We start from the raw sequence: 20,826 nt of genomic DNA on the forward strand, positions 1-20,826 counted from the left end.
CCCAGAAATCTCTACACGGAAGACACCGCCAGGATCTATGCCTTTCAAACGTCGACAAAGAAGCGTCGAACGAGTGGCTTCATCGAGGTGCACTCTTCCCAGAGACTGAAGGATTCATGATAGCTATACAGGATCAGGTCATTGAAACAAAAAATTATAGAAAATATATAATTAAAAATTTAACCACCACTGATTCTTGTAGAAAATGTAACAGTAATCCAGAAACTATCCAACATATAACCGGCGCGTGCAAATCAATAGCCCAAACAGACTATAAACACAGACACGATCAAATAGCCAGTATCATACACCAAAAACTTGCTTAGAATGTAAATTAACAGACACATTATTACCATATTACAAATACACCCCAGAACCCGCGTTAGAAAACTCCACTACACGACTGTACTTTGACCGAGGCATCCTTACAGACCGCACAATCCATTTTAATAGACCCGATATAACATTAATTGACAAAATAAGCAAGACTGGTTTTCTTATTGACATAGCAGTACCCAACACACATAACTTACAATCAACAATAGCTGAAAAACTATCTAAATATACCGAATTAAAAAATGAAATAACCCGAATTTGGCATTTACAAAAAGTTACAATAGTCCCAATAGTACTTTCCACAACAGGAGTTATACCTACTCAACTACATACGTCTCTACAAACACTAAAATTACCAGCGAGCACTTACCAATTATTACAAAAAGCAGCAATTCTAAACACATGCAGATTGGTAAGAAAATTTCTCCAAAGTGAGCCCAACCCATCCGACTAAAGACTAACACTTATATAAACTGTCACACTAACGATTATGAAATATAATGTATATAAATTTAATAACCCTTTATTTGCTAACCCGTTGATGTACATTTGGCCTAGGCCCGTGTCATCGACTACCCGGCTTAATGGTTACTAGCCGAGATTATAAAACGTAGAAATAATAATAATAATAATAATAATAATAATAATAATAATATATTTATTTCGGGACTAGCCAATATAGTGTTAGTAACAATTTTTCTTATAATCTAGTGTTAGTACAATTACAAAGTATAAACTAAATACATTTTAATAATAATTTACTTGTTAGGTAACATAAACTTAGAACTAAACCTACAACTTAGTAACACTTATAAATGTAGTATAATATTCTCTTCCTATGAGACTCCTGTGCTAAAGATTATAGTTAGCAGAAGGAGCATGAAGCTGTACCCAGCGACAAAATAATGGGGAGTCCCATCGGTCGGCCAAGACGTTCAGGATGGTGTTCGATGCTCCGCGTACTCGCGCCCACGACGCGCACCGCTTTCTAATGATCGCGTGGAAGCAGTCGGCGACCATAGACGCCGCGCTACAGAAGCGCGGCAAACCAAACAACACCCTGAACGCGTTGTTGTAGTGGACACGGAGTGCACTGTATGCCCGCTGCGTGAAATCGACCCACAGACCGCACGTGTAGAACGATTGACAGTAGGCTTTGAAAAGTGTTATTTTGACTTGTTTACTACAGCATAATATCATTGCATAAGTTGATATAAAATGCTTTACCGCGGCAGTCCCCGAGTGCCACACGTTTTTTTTTTAGTTACATAAAAAAATGGCATATTTTCGGGAGAACATAGTCGACTACGAAATGCTTTTTTGGCCAATAATTATCTACCTAAAACGGTCTGAGCTGCAGTTGTCCCTTTCTTGCTTCGGGGCGCGGCGGCAGTAGGCGACAGGGACATTTTATTCAAATACCTATTTTTCAAAAGTCCCTCCGGTACCCTTTCGTCTTAACAGGATTACTCGGTTATTACCAGAATGGTAATCCAGACTATTGTTACTTCATGATATTTTTGACCCAAAGAACTATCACAGGCTACGCGTTTAGCTTAAAAATGGTACCCATTGTTATAAAATAGGAACGAAATAAAATTTAATAATACTTACATAGAAATACTGTTAATTTTCTTTTTAATGACATAGCTTGTTCTTAAAACGATTATTGTTTACGATAAGAAATGTGTAATTTTGTGGCAATTTTAATTACATAGCTGTTTATTAATTTTTTAACAGACTTCCAAAACGGAGGTTCTCGATTCCATTATATAATTATACTAGCTGACCCCGCAAACGTTTTTTGACATATAGGTATGTTATTAACCCCTTTAATCGTCCCTCTTATAGCTTCATTCATTGGCCTCAGTCCGTCTATTGCAGACGATTTATACAGATAGACACTGTGTCGCCTAGGATACTTGTCAGGAAAACGCAAAATTGCCTAAGCTCTGCGCCACCCTCTCGACCTCACTGGCTAGGCCCACAGGAACGACGAGTCGATACGTGTGGAGCCAGTTCGGCTGCAGGAGTCTTTCGCATTTTAGAGCTATGCCACGAATGCTTGACTGAGACCGCATTCCGGGTTTCAAATGAAGTTTTCCTTCACCAGGACCCTGATGATTTTGAGCCAGGTTTATCCATCAGTCGCCTTTTACGACCCCCACGCGATTAAAGGGGGTGATGCTATTCTACTCGGCCAACACCACACGGCATTTATATATTATATTATTATTATATTATAACTTAGGGGTATGAAAAATAGCCGTTGGCCGATTCTCCGACCTACCCGATATGCACACAAAATTTCACAAAAATCTGTTCAGCCGTTTCGGAGGAGTAGGTATTGTAACTAACATTGTGACACAAGAATTTTATATTTAAGATTGATTGACTAGACCGTTGGCGCAATTTGTAATAGCCCTGCTTTCTGCTCCGAGGGTTGTGGGTTCGATTCCCACCTCGAGTCTGTATGTAATATATAGGTATACTAGCTGACCCCGCAAACGTTGTTTTGCCATAACACAAAATTTCAAATATTTTTTTCAATTTGATCGCAGCACCAACTGTCGGGACAAACTGAAATTAAAATAGAATAATATTTAATATTTGATGCTGCGATGGTAGCGCAGTCTACCGGCTCCAATGTAAAACATTCCAAAATTAACAACTACTTATAAATGAAAAATTAGTTAAATAAACATTTTCCAGTGGACCAAATTGTGAATCTAAACCATCCTCGAATCCCCTTGAACTCATACAAAAAATTTCATCAAAATCCGTCCAGCCGTCTAGGAGTTCAGTGACATACACACGCACACAAGAAATATATATATAAAGATTTATTAATATATGTATTATTTATATGTAAGTTTATCGAAAAAAATGTAGCTATATATAACACAAGTATTAAGTTGCTTACTTTAAGAACGGATGACTGTGTGTATAAGAAAAAAGATTAGTACGGCCTAACTTTTTACTGAGTGAACCGAGTTAGACGGTTTTTTCACCTTTAAGTATGGACGTGGAGTCTCACAGGCTACTCGATGTTTTCGTTTTCCTAGTTTCACCTATTTGCCCTAACTCCCAACGGTTGAGCGGCTCAGTAGCTTTTGTTTTAGTTGTAAAACTACCAACGAGAGAGGGGGTTGCGTCTTCCAATGAATATCACCTAAGTAATGACCATCAAAATATTGACCGGAGCCTGTCAGGCTACACGTCCATTTTTGCCCTATGATATATTTTACACGAGCGATTACGTTTATATCAGATTTTGAAGTACAAAATGTCAAAGAACAATAAAGGTGGTAGTTCTAAATCAAAACGACCATCTACGAGTTCTGTTCAGGACCCTGTGAGAAAAAATTTTGTGCAGGAGATCCACTTTTGTGGTGAAGTGAGTTAGTTGTTATTAGCTTCGGATCAGTCTGACAATGAAGAGAGTACTGAAGATTTTTTTTTATATTGGAGTCCAAACTGATACAAAATCATGAAAGTGACCGTGATGATGACCAGGACCAGGACCAAGACATAGGAGAAGAATCTTGTAGTTATAGAGATAGCCTATGGTGTTGCTATATCGTGTCCTAGACTTGAGTACCATGAATGCGTACATCTTATATAAGATGCACCAAACAAAAGCTGCGGAAAGAGATTTAAAAAATTAGCACATGTGCTTGTGGTGCCTTATGTGCAAAGACGTGTTATAAATACACGACTGCCAGGAGAGCTGAGGTTGACCATGACTCTAGTTTTAGGTATTTATATGGTTACAGAAGATGTCTAGGATCAAGAAACCAGTCAAGAAACCAGAAGAGCATATAAAATCTGTTCCACGAAAAAACATAGGATGATTACCCATGTTTGTATTGGGTGCAATAAACCTATGTGTCTCCAATGTTCTAGACCTTTGTGCACTGACTGCCAATAAATTTACGTTATTTGACTGTTGTCAAAATTTTTTATATTTGTTAAATAAAGTAGTTCTTTTGTTTTTTTGGTTTGTTATACATTATATTTTGAGAAAAAAAGACTTATTTTGTTATAGGAATAAGTTTGGCTGCTTTTATTACCTAAAAATGTAACCTAAGTAGATTTCGATTGAAAGGAGCCATAATTTTGGATTTTTAATATTTCTATAATTTTTTAAATAAAATTTGATTATATAAGCACGTTATTTAATTGCTAAACTACATAACTTTAAAATGTAATTAGTTTTAAAGCGATCTTATATCAAATTCTCCAAAAAAAATTTGTGTGTATATAGGAGCCTGTGAGACTACACGTCCACAGTAGTGTTAAGAAAAAATGACGTCCATACTTAAAGGTTAAATTGAAAGTCGCTGCTTGTCTCGTGGTCCTGTGTAAGTTGTTGAGATTAACTACTTTTTGAGTTATCCCTAATATTGCGTAGGTATTTTATTGACTGTTTTACTGACTACCTCCGTATTATAATTATATAGATGAAATTGAAGTCTAAAGAAGAATATAGCCACCCCTCTATTACAGTACTTTTTGTTAGTATCCAATGTATTTTTATGAAATATTTGGTGACGGCGTAGGTACCTATTTACCCAATAAGTACCTATATCAAATGTGGTAGGTATGTGATAATAGAAATTATTCTGTATTAGTTTAGTTGCGATTCTCTAGATGTCGCTGTGTAGTTACACTTTATTTCTGAATCGCGCTGGCCAGATTCTTTCGCGTCTAATGACGTCCCTTGGTCGCGTCGACAATGGTATCGCTTCTCAGCCTGCCGTTTAAGATCAATGTAGACATGACGGTCTGAAATCGATTAATCGAAGAATCTATTTCTCGGATCACATAAATCATATTTGACCCTTGAAAATCGACATTCGATTTTTCCGGTTTTGATAAAATCTAAAAACATATTCGAACACCTAAATTATGCTCTTATACTTTACTAGCAAAGACAAAAAACTATTTATCTCCATGTTCACTCAATAGACGTGATGTATACGAGTATCGTGCGATCATTATCAATTATCGACAACATCGCAAGTGATGAGCGGAACCGCTTGGATCCCAGTAGACTTGATAGACTGTTGTTGTTAAAAAGCTTAGATATTAAGCATTGGGAACTATAAGCTATATTATCTATTCTCTTAATGTATAATGTAATAGATACATTTAGAAAATAAATGTCTTCTTTTATACCTGATCTGATACTGATTGATATGGTAAAAATAATTGTTATCGAATTCCCTGACCTAAAATAACCCTGATTTTATTGATACGAGATCCCAGAAATTGTTTATCATGGTATCTTTCTTGTTTTTCATAAAATGGATTTATGTTTACATTGTAAATACAAACTTGAAAAAAACAACTTGATCTAAGTTTGGAATTTAACAAAAAATTTATTGTTCAGTTTTCAGTTATAAATTAAATAAATTTTCTAGAATAAAAGTAGCCTAAGTTACTCCTCACTACATCAGCTATCTGCCAGTGAAAGCCTCATCAAAATCGGTCCAGCGGTTTCATAGATTAGCCGGAACAAACAGACAGACAGACATAAATTGTAAAAAATATTATTTTGGTATATGTACCATCTATACATCCATATGCATTTAGTAAAAAGCTAATATTTTAATATTACAAACAGACACTCCAATTTTATTTATTTGTATAGATAATGAATAGGAAAAATAAAAAATAATTCTTGTAAGTACATATTTTATTCGTCTATTTAAATAAAACTGTGACAGTTAATGAGAATTTGTCTGAAACATACTATTTCAATTCTACATTTTTTATTATATAATTACAACGTGTTTTTTTTAATTAATTTCAAGAGAATAAATTTCGATACATCAATTTGATATATCGACTATCGATAAATATAACGAGTTACATCATTAAAGCCGCGAATCAAAGATGGCGACGATATATAATATATTAATTTTTTCATCCGCAAAGCCAAATCTTTCCTACCGACGGTATTTGAATTTCGAAAATATAAACCGATATATTTGTAAAAAATTCGAATCGTATTCTAAAAAATTTAAAAAACCGTTCCACAATTTTAAATTTCGAATTATCGAACGCTGTTCAAATACCGTCGATGGTGAAAGCGCGCGAAACACTTTTTTTTTTTCAATCATATAAAATTTCTGAACCGACATAATACATCTGTACAAATATACAATAATAAATATTCGACCGCAATATGTTTTAATACTAGAAATGAACTTTTTATTCATATTTGAAACCACCAAGCTATACCCGTAAGCGACAAAAGTGTCGCAGTAGTGTCGCAAGTTTGTTCATCTGTTCTGTCGTTTCTCGCAGTCTTCTATACATCTACAATCTTCTGTTATCGAGTCCAGGGACATGAGACTCTCTTGCGACGTTCTCAAACAAGCTTTACATCTTGAATCGAAGGAAGTCCCGCTTTGAGAGTTGGCGTCCTCGGAAACCGATTCCAAGGACCTTAAACTCTCAACAGATGTTAATTTATACGATCTTCTAAATTCCGCAATCTCTTCTTCACTCATATTTAATGCTAGAAGGGAATCTCTCGCCATTTTGCCCAGTGAAGACACTTTCTTTTTCTTTTTGCTCAAAATCGAGTCCATTTTTGCGAGAGGACAAGGTTTATTTAAGCTTTCCGGTAAAGATTTAGGGCTTGAACCGCTTCGACTTCGTAATTTCGATTTTCTTTCTGGTATGTCTCTCGGTGTAGTACTCTCTGGTACTTTGAAGGCTATACTTTTTAATTTGGGACTATCCTTTTCCTCTAAAACGGGCCGTTTCGTCAAATCTTCCAGCGAATTCGACTTTTTAAGTTTAGCCCTTTCGGGTATGATAGGCGAACTCCGTCTACCTTTAATTTCGACTGTAAATATCTCCGGTATTTCGACCGCTTCGTCGATCACCAGTTCTGGTGATAAATCCAACATTTCCTTTATCTCCGCATCTCTCAATTCCTGCGCAAGGGATCCCTGCGGCGATTTTTCCGCTTGCGTCGTTTCAAATTCTTGATTTTCGAACATTAGGTAGGATAAGGCGTCCTTTCCTAAATCAACATTGCACAATTCCTGTTTCTCTGCGTCTAATTTTTTCCCAATATCCACAACTCTCTCGTCAACTTTAGCGTCATCGATGTAAGCTAATTGTATTAGATCGTCAGCGGCTATGTCGCTAGTTTCGTCAATCGTTGCAATTGGAGCTAAATCGCTTTGGACTTTAATATCTTCAACTTTTGGTTCAGTCTTGTCTATCAATGGAATCGCTACTGCCTTGCTCTTACCTTGCCGATCTGCGAGATCCATTGCTAAAGCTGTAGTTATGCTTGATGTTAAAGTATTCTCAGGACTTATATTTTCCTTGATACCTCGTATTATTTTACTGGGCAGTTTATCTACCGGATGTCCGGCTTCCGGACTGGTCTGTTTTTCTAAAGAATTCTCCGAGCCGGACGATTTCAGTACCGACGCAAACGTCCGGGGCCAAGCGTCTGGTTTATCGTCGTCTAACTTAACTAACGTAGCTACACTACACGCCGTTTCCGGTCCAGACCGGTTATCGTATACGTTATTCAAGTCGTTGGGCTCATTGAGATCTATATTATCACACGGCTGATCATCACCTGCGTCTAAATTATCGCTTAAAGCTAAACATTTTTGTACTAAATTGTCATCGGTGGTTTCGGTAACTCTGGTCTCCCCCGTCGGGAAAGTCTGGAACTCGCTTAATGTGTTATCTGTGTCTGTGGATGGCGTTTTACTGTCGAGCTTTCTAGAAAACGACTCGTCGACGAACGATACTTGGACCCTTTCTGACAGAGTTGAATCTGTCGCCTCTGATAGACTATCTGTATCATCTTTGTCGTTTTTATCCGTAATGCTCCCCCATGACCAAAACGAACTAGTCAAAGATGAATCTTTCCTAGGCGGAGTGCTCGATGTCGACTTTTTCTCATCGTCACTATTTCTAGAAAACAGACTGCTCGGATGCTGGAAGAGACTCAGCAATTTTTCTAAATTGCTCGGTAGTTTGTACTCGATCCTCTCCTCCGGTTTCGGTAAATGGAAACTGGCCGACGGCGCCACCCACGAGATCTTTCTCATCTTTTCTAAGCCTTTAGACTTCAAAGCTGGGACGTCTAACAGACTTGACGTCCTCTTGGGAGATGTCAAAGTCTGCTGCGCATCTTTTTTAACAGACTCCTTCAAACTCGAACTACAAGTCAAGGTGCCTTCGTTCGACGAACTATCCTCCTTAATCTCAGACGGATTCTGCAAGGAATACTCTATGCCCGAATCAGCAGACGTCACCATAATTTTCTCAGTCCGCGCCGAGTCCACTGAACTGACACTGGCCTCCAGACTCGACAGTGACCCGTGAATTTTTTTCGTATTAAAAATAATCGGGGAGACGCTCTCGTTCGAACTTATTGATATATTTAAATTAACTGGCGTCACATCACTGGTCGACTCGACGCTGCTTTCCGTCGACATCGTCCGCATACAATCGTTCGCTTTCACGCGACTGTCGATAATAAGACTCTCGACCGAGCTTCCAGATATTTCTAACGACGAACTACTGTCGCAAAAGGCACTGACCGGCTTCCTCATCAATCTAGAAACTTCTAGATCAGGACTATCTAAACTAGATTCGCTCTTATTTTTCTTTAAAACTACGCTATCCCTATCTAGAGCAGGTACATTGTTGTCTATAACTAAATCAGTATTTCTATTCTTAGATGACAGATCATTCATTTCCTGTAGTATGTTATCTAAATCGTGAGTTATTGCTGCAATTTGATTTATTGCTATTCCCTTATCATCTAATCTATTTACATTTTGGTCGCGATGTACTTTGGTTACACTATTTTCATTAACTGCAACAGTTGTTTCATTTTGAACGTTATCACTAATATCTATACTACTTTTAACTATTTTCGTTTCACTTTTTATTACTTTATCATCACCAATAAAGTCTACGGTCTCAGTATGAGACATTTCTTCGCACTTGTCGTGTATATCACTTATGCCACTGTTTATTTCACTAGTTACTACGAGTTTTTCACTATTGCTAAGATCACCAATGTCTTTTAAAACTTTTTCGTTGTTCAACGAATTTTTACTAAAAACGTTCGCATCACTATGATGTTTCACATCACTTAGAACTGCGTCACTACCGGAAACGGCTTCTATTCGTTCCGGTATAATAACTTTAGGTACTGTATTTTCAGCCATTTCGGGACCTAGATTAAGTTTATCACTTAGATCAGGTTCAATTATCACAGATATTGACGTATTTACAGATTGTTTCTCGTTTTCTTTGCTATTGGTTTGATCAGTATTACTGACCACGCTTTCAATCTTGACTCTGTCACTGTTATCATCTTTAGCTTCATCTTTACTGAATTCAGATTCCAAATCAGCTTCGACGTTAAATTTTGTCACAGCTACATCTGTTTGTGTGACAACATCCCGTATTTCCGTTCTCGGAACAACAACCGTTTTACTGACAACAAATTCTTGTTTTACATCTTTAAATGTATCAACGCTATCTATCTTTTTTATTTCTTCATCTTTATCTACAATTTTATCTTTCGGTGTTAAAGTATCGTCAACTTTTACTCGATCTTTAATTACTTTCTCAATTAAATTACTCGATTTTTTATCATCATCGCTTGATGATAGTCGATCACCTTTATCACCCGGTAGTTCCGGTGCGGGTGATGAAGACGGGGATGGCGATGGGGACGGTGATGGGGATGTCGGTGGTAACGTGGGATTATAGATGGAATCGTAATTCCTCGTAACGGAAAATCTCGATGGAGAGTTCCTTGCTGGCTGTGTTACTTGTATTTGTGGCGGTTCTGCTACCTGTAAAAGAAAAATACAATTATATAAATAAATTTGAATCACCAAAATGTTTTAACGCGCCCAACTAACAAATGAATTGGATTGTTCTTCTTTTTATGCCTGTTTTAGTCTGGATAAGATATGTGTAAAGAAAATTTATATTATAATAATTGTGTTTGCAGGCAAACGAAGAAAAACCGCCTTCAATTAATTAATACAATATTAGATTTCGATGAAATTTAAATGTGACTACATGATAAACATCGGCTTTCGATTAAATTAAAAATCATCAAAATCGGTACACCCAGTAAAAAGTTATGCGGCTTTTCGATAGTTTCCCTCGATTTCTCTGGGATCCCATCATCAGATCCTGGTTTCCTTATCATGGTACCAAACTAGGGATATCTCCTTTCCAACGAAACGAATTATCAAAATCGGTTCATAAACGACGGAGTTATCCCCGAACATACATAAAAAAAAAATGTATATATATATAATAACTGTTAATGTTTCGTTTAAGTTTGCTTTGTTTGGTTTTTTCGTTTGCTGCTGTAAACGAAAAAACCGACTTCAAAAGCATCGACAAGTAAATACAACAGTACATGAAAAAAATAGTTAAGCAAATATGCGTGGTCAAAAAGGTAGTCACCGGATCTCAATAAAATTTAAAATGGACTACAATACAAGCATTAGCTTTCGATTAAAACAAGAATTATCAAAATCGGTACAACCAATGAAAAGTTACACGGTATAATACAACGTAAATCGACGAAAAATTAGTCAAGTAAATACGCATTATTAGATAAAATTGGAAACGCACTTGTTAGATGTCAAATAAATTTAAATGGGACCGCGTGACACGCATCACCTTACGATTAAACGAAAATTATTGAAATTTGTCCACACCCGGTCAAAAGATAAAACAAGTAAGCAATAACATAAATAAAAATAAAATACAATCGAAACGAGAACATCCATTTTTGGAAGTTTGTTAAAAATTGTGACAGATGTAATACAATCAATATATGATTGTATTTCGTCATCAGTGAATGATCACTTATGTTCATATAGTTTGAATCATTACACAGTATAAAACAAAGTCGCTTCCCGCTGTCTGTATGTTTAGATCTTTAAAACTACGCAACGGATTTTGATGCGGTTTTCTTTAGTAAATAGAGTGATTCCAGAGGAAGGTTTATATGTATAGTACATACATAATGTAGTAGAGGAACACTGATGGTTTTTGTTAACCGTGCTAAGCTGGGCGGGTCGCTAGTAAGAGAATAATTTCATTAAATTTTCTCATACTTTACACGCTAATAATTGTGTTTGCTCGCAAACGAAAAAAAACCGACTTCAATTACATCGAAGAGTAATACAACGTAGATCGACAAAAAATAGTCAAGTAACTACGCATTATCAAAGATTACTCAAAAAGTCGTTATCAGATCTCGATAAAAGTTATATGTAACCACATGATAAACATCAGCTTTTGATTAAATTAAAAATTATCAAAATCGGTACACTCAGTAAAAAGTTATTGCAGATTTTCGAGAGTTTCCCTCGATTTCTCTGGGATCCCATCATCAGATCCTGGTTTCCTTATCATGGTACAAAACTAGGGACATCCTCTTTCCAACAAAAAAAGAATTATCAAAATCGGTACATCCAGTAAAAAGTTATGCGGTATAATAAAACGTAGGTCGACGAAAAAAGCGTCAAGTAAAAACGCATTATTAGATATAACTCGAAAAGTAGTTGTTAGATCTCAAATAAATTTAAATGGGACCAATTGGCACACACCACCTTTCGATTAAAACAAAATTTGTCGAAATCGGTCTACCCGGTCAAAAGTTCTGATGTAACATACATAAAAAAAATAAAAAAAATACAGTCGAATTGAGAACCTCCTCCTTTTTTGAAAGTCGGTTAATAAAGCTTAAATGTTACAGAACTATTAATTATAACACCTTTCGTACGAACATTTTAACACCGTTATTTATAATTGTTATAAAAATACAAAACTTGATGTGTTTAGTAGTAAAAAGATTTTTGAAGTTATACTTCTGTTAGCGCCGTAGGGAAAAATGATGAAAATTTTTACGATCCGCGCGCACACCATCACGAAAAACCGACACCCTGAAGTTAGCTAGTCAACGAAGAAGTCATCAACGTGAAGTTAACTAGACAATGAAGTATAACTTCTTATGTGCGTACATAAGTACACACAGACTTATTTTATGGAATTACGAGAATAAAACATTACCTGTACAACTTTGAAACGAGACGGTGTGGGGCAGTAGCTGGCTTTGATAGTCGTGTTCGGACTGGGACTCTGGGGCTGTTTGTCTGCGGTCACTGGTATGACCTGGAAAATATAATATAACGTTTGAGACATATATATAAAACTAGCAAACGTGGCAAACTTCATATCGCCTTATTTTCATTTTCTTAAATATAATAATTACATATCATTATCATCATCATCATTACTTCGGCCTATCGCAGTCCACTGCTGGATAAAGGCCTCCACAAGTTCGCCCTAAAGCGTGAACTCATGTGTGTCGCCCATAGTCACCACGCTGGGCAGGCGGGTTGGTGACCGCAGGGCTGGCTTTGTCGCACCGAAGACGCTGCTGCCCGTCTTCGGACTGTGTATTTCAAAGACAGTAGTTGGATGGGTATACCGCCATCGGTCGGCTTCTTAAGTTCCAAGGTGGTTATGGAACCTTGTTATCCCTTAGTCGCCTCTTACGACACCCACGGGAAGAGAGGGGGTGGCGACATTCTTTACTGCCGTAACCACACAGAAGATATTTACTTACTTATTTAATAATTACATATATTAAAATAAAATATAGCTTATTTTTCAAGCAAGTTACCAATAAGCAATTATAGTTTAGCTTATCTTTCTTTTCAAACTGCTCACGATGTGTAAATTTGATTAAAATCGGTTAAGTAGTTCGGGAGTCCATCGCGAAAAACAAAGTGACGCATAATTGACACAGAATGCTAATATTTGTTCTTAATTATCCATACAAAATACATTAAATCAATAGAAAAATAATTAACACACCAGCACGTATTTGACAAACACGCACATATACTATTTACTTACTTATATACTTGTTTATTATTCATCATTCATCATCATCATTACAGCCTATACAGTCCACTGCTGGATATCGGCCTCCACAAGTTAACGCCAAAAATAACGTGAACTCATGTGTTTTGCCCATAGTCACAACGCTGGGCAGGCGGGTTGGTGACCGCAGTACTGGCTTTGTCGCACCGAAGACGCTGCTGCCCGTCTTCGGCCTGTGTATTTCAAAGCCAGCAGTTGGTTGGTTATCCCGCCACCGGTCGGCTTTTAAAGTTCCAAGGTGGTAGTGGAACTGTGTTATCCCTTAGTCGCCTCTTACGACACCCACGGGAAGAGAGGGGGTGGCTATATTCTTTAGTACCGTAGCCACACAGTACGAGTAGTTGTTTATTATTACAACAAACAAACATTTAAATTAACTAGTGCTCGCCCAGAGGTCGAAATTCATCCATAATTAAAAAAAAAAAAATTAAGAATAACAAAAATTTATGAAAATTAAGAACCTTTTTTAAAATATTTCAATTTGACTAGACTTTGACAATCAACAAGTGTATAACATGCGTGTGTGTGTGTCAAATACATGGTAGTGTGAGTAATGTTTTTTTTTAATTGGTTTAATATATTTTTATGCATGATTTAAAAAAAAAAATTAGCATTCTGCACTCCTCCTCTATATGAACTATAAGTGTGCGAAATTTCATACTCCTCCGTCCGCGCAATTTTCGTAAAAGGGGTACAAAGTTTTTGCTTCACGTATTAATATATAGATTATGTTCGAATTTCTACCAGTGGGCGACCACTAGTTATTTCAAAGGGTATATAGCTAAGGGTTTTTTTTTTAAAAAAAAAAAGCTTATTGTTTTTAATTCGATGGTGAGTCCAAAGTTGGCCATGAGAGATATAAATATGCTTATATATATGTAAACAAAGTGCGTGACACTTTATTCAAGTAGTTATAATTTGTAATTGTTCTTTGATGTATATTTGATGTGTGAATAGGTTGCAATAGAGCTGTTTTTCAATATTAAATGATTGTGAGAATTATATAGTACTTGTAAATATTTAAATAATAGTGATTATTAACAACTGGTGAAACCATAGCATTAAATGTTGTTTCTTTTTTCAGGTTAGTTTGTAAACAATTTAATATTAAATAATATTTTGTAAAATTAGTTTATATGATAAATATAATAAAAAAACCTCCCTTTTCAGAGCAACGCAATTATAGTTTTACTGTTTACCACAATATACAAAAAATAATTATAAATTAAATGAAATGAAATGAAATTTATAAAACAGAAACAGATAATATTTTACAATTTCAGACATATAGTGGTAGTTAAGTTATAAAATACAGACAAAAACAGTATATATATGTAAGGAAACTCTATTTCTAATCTATTCATTACGTATTTCCTTAATCCTTTAATAATATTAATTTCTTTTTAAGTGTTCGCTTGAACTATAAAGAACCTTATGGGTGTCTTTTAAGACTCTTGGATTCATAGATTTTATATGCTTATATATATATATTATATATATATATATATATATGTGTGTGTGTGCTGTGTGGCTATGGCACTAAAGAATTTAGCCACCCCTTCTCTTCCCGTGGGTGTCGTAAGAGGCGACTAAGGGATAACAAGGTTCCACAACCACCTTGGAACTTAAGAAGCCGAACGATGGCGGGATAACCATCCAACTGCTGGCTTTGAAATACACAGGCCGAAGACGGGCAGCAGCGTCTTCGGTGCGACAAAGCCAGTACTGCGGTCACCAACCCGCCTGCCCAGTGTGGTGACTATGGGCAAAACACATGAGTTCATGTTATTTTTGGCGTAAACTTGAGCCTATGTCCAGCAGTGGACTGTATAGGCTGTAATGATGATTGATTAATATATATATATATATATATATATATATTTAATGGGCATTACATATATATTGTGGGTAAGGTGGGGCGCGCGTACGTACACAGAAGCGCGAGTGCGGCGCGGGCACGGGCGAGCCGGCGGGCGACGGCGCGGGCGACGGCGCGGGCGAGCGCAGGCGCGCGCGCGCCTCCTCCGGGGCCGCCCACTGCGGGGCATTGTATCATTAGTTCACACGAGCCGACAACGTTCCCTACTCTCATGCTGCAGAATTGTATCCCACTGCTGGGCCTCCTGCCCCATGTACCCGAGTAGAAATGACCCGATCGGGAAACCTCATCGAATCATACGAATTATGCTGCAGAATTATATCCCACTACTGAGCCTCCCCCATGTACCCGAGTAGAAATGACCCGATGAGGAAATCACATCTAATCATACGAATCATATGCGTTACATACCTTATCCGGTCCAGATAAGGCATGCCCTGTCCGGTCCTTCTAAGGAACACGAAATCTACTCGGGTAGGAGAATGCGAGTTGGCGGATATATACCCTACTGGGAATAACGATCGCTATCAAGTGTACATGATAACAACCGGGACCAAAGTAAATTTTCCATTGTCATTTATTTAGATAAACTCAAAGATCCATAACAATAAAAAATCCAAGAATTGAATGTCAATCACTAATTATAAATTACTAAAAATATTACATTTGAAATATATTTAATTGAGCTATGAGGAACAACCCGACTGAGGAAGTACCTCGATCTTACAGAAGATGACAGCTAAATAACACTATTTTCAAGCAGTGTTTCTGGTGGTGAGTAAGGTGACCAGAGCTCCTGGGGGAAACTGAAGATGGAGTCGACGACGCGCATGCGATGTTTCTAGTGTTGCACACGTCTATATCGCGTTAATCGCTTACCATCAGGCGAACCGTAAAAAAAAAATACATATACCATACAAGATTAAGATTGAAGTTACTGGACCCATTGTCTGATTTATACAACGTGTTATTAAACCGGCGTCCTTTCGAAATTATACTTTAAAATTGACAAATTTGAAAAAATAGGTTGAAGAGACGAAGATTGGAAACTTTGCTATAAATAACCTACTTAACCGTAAGACTCAGGTGACTCGGTCATTGACGCGACACTAAAGTTCACAGGACGGTCATTTAATAAATGATAATTATTTAAAAACTAATAAAAGTAATAAATATTAAATGAATGTATAAGATATATATTTCCTGGCACCTATTATCGTATAATAAATAATTACTGGAAGGGAATGGTGCTGATAGCCGAAATACAGGCCATTGCCTAGTTCGGTTACAGATGCTAATCTCATTACTTCTGATATTGTTGCCACATTATCATTATAATATAGTTCTAAGTTTGTGAAATAAAGATATTATTATTATTATTATTATTATTAACTAATTTTAATATTTTTATTCGAGCATTAGGGCAAGTAAGTTGCATATTTAAGTTACGGACCAAGGACGGACGCCAGTTTAATAACACGCTGTATATAAGGCAAGACTACTATTTTCATGATGCTTAGGAATCGAACCAGCAAATTGAACTTAATCATCATCTTCATCATCATCATCATCATCATTTCAGTCTGTTGCAGTCTACTGCTGGACATAAGTTAGCACCAAAAGGCGTAAACTCATGTATGTTGCCCACAGTCATCACGCTGGGCTGGCTGGGCAATTGAACTTAATAATTCTATAATATCTATAACATACACACACAGTCGTCTGTTCGTAAGGTAAGTAACTTAATGCTTTTCCTTTTGTAATATTCATAAGTATAAATCACCTCCGCCAAGCGACTCTAGAGCAAGGTGGTAGTTTAAACTTCGACCCTTTATTATACTAGGAGCGTATGTCCAGCAGTGGGATGTTACGGACCGTATCAATCAATCATGGATTACCTTGGGCGTGGGAGATGTATGGCACGTTAAACTTATCTTCCTAAGCAGTCTGTCTGGCGCCGTTGTCGTGGCCGTCTCGTTCCTGCGACATATCGCTCTTATATCGCTTAGCAGTCGCGCCATTGTCGCCGCTTCGGTGCACGATTGCGCGTTCACTGACGAATTGTTTGTTTCCTGTAAAAGAAATGTATTATTGAGATTTTAATAAATCAGTGACGTAAGTGTTGTTGTAATTAAGTTCCGATATTTTAGTGATAATACTTTGATAAGAGAAGAATACGGTATGGAATATCTTAATCAAATCTAGGAGTGGCCCGACTGGGGTATCAACCTTACAGAAGATAATAGACAAATAGCATTGCTTTCAAGTAGTGATGTGTACGCTGTGTGGTTACGGCAATAATGAATATAGCCACCCCCTCTCTTCCCGTGGGTATTGTAAGAGGCGATTAAGGGATAACACAGTTCCACTATCACCTTGGAACTTAAAAAGCCGACCGGTGGCGGGATAGCCCAGCTAACGAAATACGCAGATCGAAGACGGTGCGACAAAGCCATCCCTGCGGTCACCAACCCACCTGCCCAGCGTAGTGACTATAGCCAAAACAGATGAGTTCACGACATTTCTGGCGCGAATTTGTGGAGGCCTATGTCCAGCAGTGGACTCCGATAGGCTGATGTGTGTGTGTGTTGTGTTCCTGTGTTGAATAAATTATCCAATCTCCGAGGAACGTGCTTGCACCACATTAGGAGCATTACTGGGCGACTTTATTATTATTACTGCTATCCAGTAGTATTGTGTTTCTGCGGTGAGTAAGTCAGAGCTACGACATAGTAAACGCATATTATCATGTCGATTTGTGTTTTACACAAACTGTATAAAAATACTTTCCCTATATGGGTACCAAGCTACTATAATTGTACTCACAGGCGGATCGTCAAGGTCGATCTGTGTTAATGTTGTGTTCTCCTTCATAGCGTTCAATATTGCTTGCAAGCCAGACACGCCGAACTTGTTCTCTCGGAGATCTAGCCTCTGGAAATAGAAAAACATAGGGTTATTATTCACAAAGGAAATATTATATAACAACTTAAATGTAGATGGACAAATTGTAGATTATCTTTAGGAGCAAAGATTATTCAAATATGAATTTTATATGAATCCTAATTTTCTTCGGTCACGATATAACTGATAAGCGACTGTATTACCGATTTCATCCCACTTTTATTTTTTTATTTTTTCTCACGGGTCACGGTAAGCGCGCCGCCTGCAGGCCCAGCGACACGAGCGCGCCGATGTGTCGCTGTGTCGACGTGTGCGTGTGACGCGCGCCGCGCCCCCTCGCCCCGCTCACCTGCAGGCCCGTGTGCTCGCGGATGAGCGCGGCCAGCGCGCGCGCGTCGTGCGCCAGGCGCGCCGCCTGCAGGCCCAGCGACACGAGCGCGCCGATGTGTCGCTGTGTCGACGTGTGCGTGTGACGCGCGCCGCGCCCCCTCGCCCCGCTCACCTGCAGGCCCGTGTGCTCGCGGATGAGCGCGGCCAGCGCGCGCGCGTCGTGCGCCAGGCGCGCCGCCTGCAGGCCCAGCGACACGAGCGCGCCGATGTGTCGCTGTGTCGACGTGTGCGTGTGACGCGCGCCGCGCCCCCTCGCCCCGCTCACCTGCAGGCCCGTGTGCTCGCGGATGAGCGCGGCCAGCGCGCGCGCGTCGTGCGCCAGGCGCGCCGCCTGCAGGCCCAGCGACACGAGCGCGCCGCGCTCCGCCAGCGCACGCACGCCCTCCGCGCCGAGCGCGTTGCGGCCCACGTTCAGCACGCACAGCGACGGGCACGAGCGCTGCGACAGGCGTGTCAACATATGTCATGATGTCCAATAGTATTATGAACATATGGTCTGTTTGTGATCACACTATCTGTCGACTTGATCAACAATGCTCTCTCTGCAGTCTCTGACTCGCGCGCACACACACGCATGCACAAATGCACGCACGACAATCACGAAGAACAAACGATAAACGTAAAATGCCACCAAAACACACGCAAGAGGCACGCAAAACACCGACATGACACACGCAAGAGGCACGCAAAACGCCGACACAACACACGCAAATTGCATACAGGTCGCACACGAGACGCACGCACGACGTACGCAAGGCGCGCGCACGACGAACGCGCACGCACAGACACACACTTCACACAAACACAACCCCACAATCGCACAAATAAATATAATTAAACCTGAACTTACCAATAATTTAGATAGATGATGTGCGCAGTTCCTCGTCAGCTGGTTGTTCCAGAGCACGAGAAACGCCAGACCGCGCGAATCATATCCTAGAAAAAAAAAAAATTGCATGAAATACTATACAGGACAGATTTTTTACTGAAGCAAAACTAAAAACTCCTTTTGTGCAAAACTACTACGTCCAATTTTCTGTCTGTTTTTTTTTTTTTTTTTTTTTTTTTTTTTATAAATAAGCATCTGATGCATCTAGTTGGAATCAACAATATTATTCTGATTTTAATGAGTTAAAAAACACAAAATAATAAATTATTAATATGTAATCAATTTCTAGTATATGATATGATATGAATGTGGACTGGTATATCGATGCACGAGTTGGTTACTAAAGTTATTAATCATTAACATACATGTATTATTAGTACAATAAATGTACTAATAACTAACTAACTGAGGTAGGGCACAGCAGGAATTTCCTGCTCAAAAAATGGAGCAGCCCGACTGGGGTAGTACCTCGACCTTACAGAAGACCACAGCTAAATAATACTGTTTTCAAGCAGTATTGTGTTCCTGTTGGTGAGTAAGGTGACCAGAGCTCCTGGGGGAATTGGGGATTGGGTCGGCAACGCGCTTGCGATGCTTCTGGTGTTGCAGGCGTCTATAAGCTACGGTAATCGCTTACCATCAGGCGAGCCGTACGCTTGTTTGCCCACCTAGTGACATAAAAAAAAAATATGTCATTATGACTACTACACGGCAGACTAATGAGTTTTGGTGGATTAATATCATATTGGAATAGTGTACTGGTGTAAAAGTACTAGTATGTACTTGTGGGGTTGTAAACTATTTTATAGTGGGCTAGTGAACTAGAGGAATAGAAAACTGGTTGATTGATATACTTGTGGACTAGTGTGCTGGTAGAATAATTTACTAGTGGGTCTCCACTAGTATATTCTTCTGAAAGCGGTTGTTTAGTATACTGGTGGACTGGTGTGCTGTAGATTAGTATACTGCTGTGTATAGTACAAGTGTGCTGGTTAATTGGTGTACTAGTGGACTAGTGTGTTGGTGGAATAATGTACTAGTGGTTCTCCACTAATACATTTTTCTGAAAGCGGTTGTTTAGTGTACTAGTGGACTGGTGTTGATTGATTGTGTACTGGCGGGCAAGTGGACAAGTGTGCTGGTGAAATAATGTACCAGTGTGAGAAGAATGCTGGTTGATTAGTATACTGGTGGACTTAGTGTACTCACCGCAGCTGAAGAACGGAGAGTTCATTGGTGGCGAGGGTGGTGAGTGAGCCGTTTCTAACACAAGTACAATAGCGTTTTAATTGTGAGGTACTTAGCAAGCAATAAAAATCAGTGTGGTTTTACTTTAATTATTATATACGTGTAACATCAAAGGAAAAAAAAAACGATTTCAATTAGGTACTTCGACAAGTAATAACGTTTTATTACTGTAGTCGATGAAACAGTCAAGTAA

The 20,826-nt window shown here is 38.4% G+C and overlaps 1 protein-coding gene across 1 annotated transcript in view; it reads right to left on the minus strand.

Moving 5' to 3' along the window:
* Window positions 1-6,022: 6,022 nt before the first annotated feature.
* Window positions 6,023-20,826, minus strand: part of LOC123666296 — a 69,798-nt gene continuing 54,994 nt past the window's right edge. The window contains exons 8-15 of the mRNA XM_045600454.1: window positions 19,347-19,432; window positions 18,762-18,935; window positions 18,029-18,136; window positions 17,101-17,274; window positions 15,256-15,360; window positions 12,445-12,546; window positions 7,613-10,199; window positions 6,023-7,579 (exon numbers count right to left, since the gene is read on the minus strand). Of these exons, the coding sequence (XP_045456410.1) occupies window positions 6,627-7,579; window positions 7,613-10,199; window positions 12,445-12,546; window positions 15,256-15,360; window positions 17,101-17,274; window positions 18,029-18,136; window positions 18,762-18,935; window positions 19,347-19,432 (4,289 nt within the window). The 3' untranslated portion in view covers window positions 6,023-6,626. The remainder of the gene's footprint in view (window positions 7,580-7,612; window positions 10,200-12,444; window positions 12,547-15,255; window positions 15,361-17,100; window positions 17,275-18,028; window positions 18,137-18,761; window positions 18,936-19,346; window positions 19,433-20,826) is intronic.

Source organism: Melitaea cinxia, chromosome 25, assembly GCF_905220565.1.
Source record: "Melitaea cinxia chromosome 25, ilMelCinx1.1, whole genome shotgun sequence".
NCBI lineage: Eukaryota > Metazoa > Arthropoda > Insecta > Lepidoptera > Nymphalidae > Melitaea > Melitaea cinxia.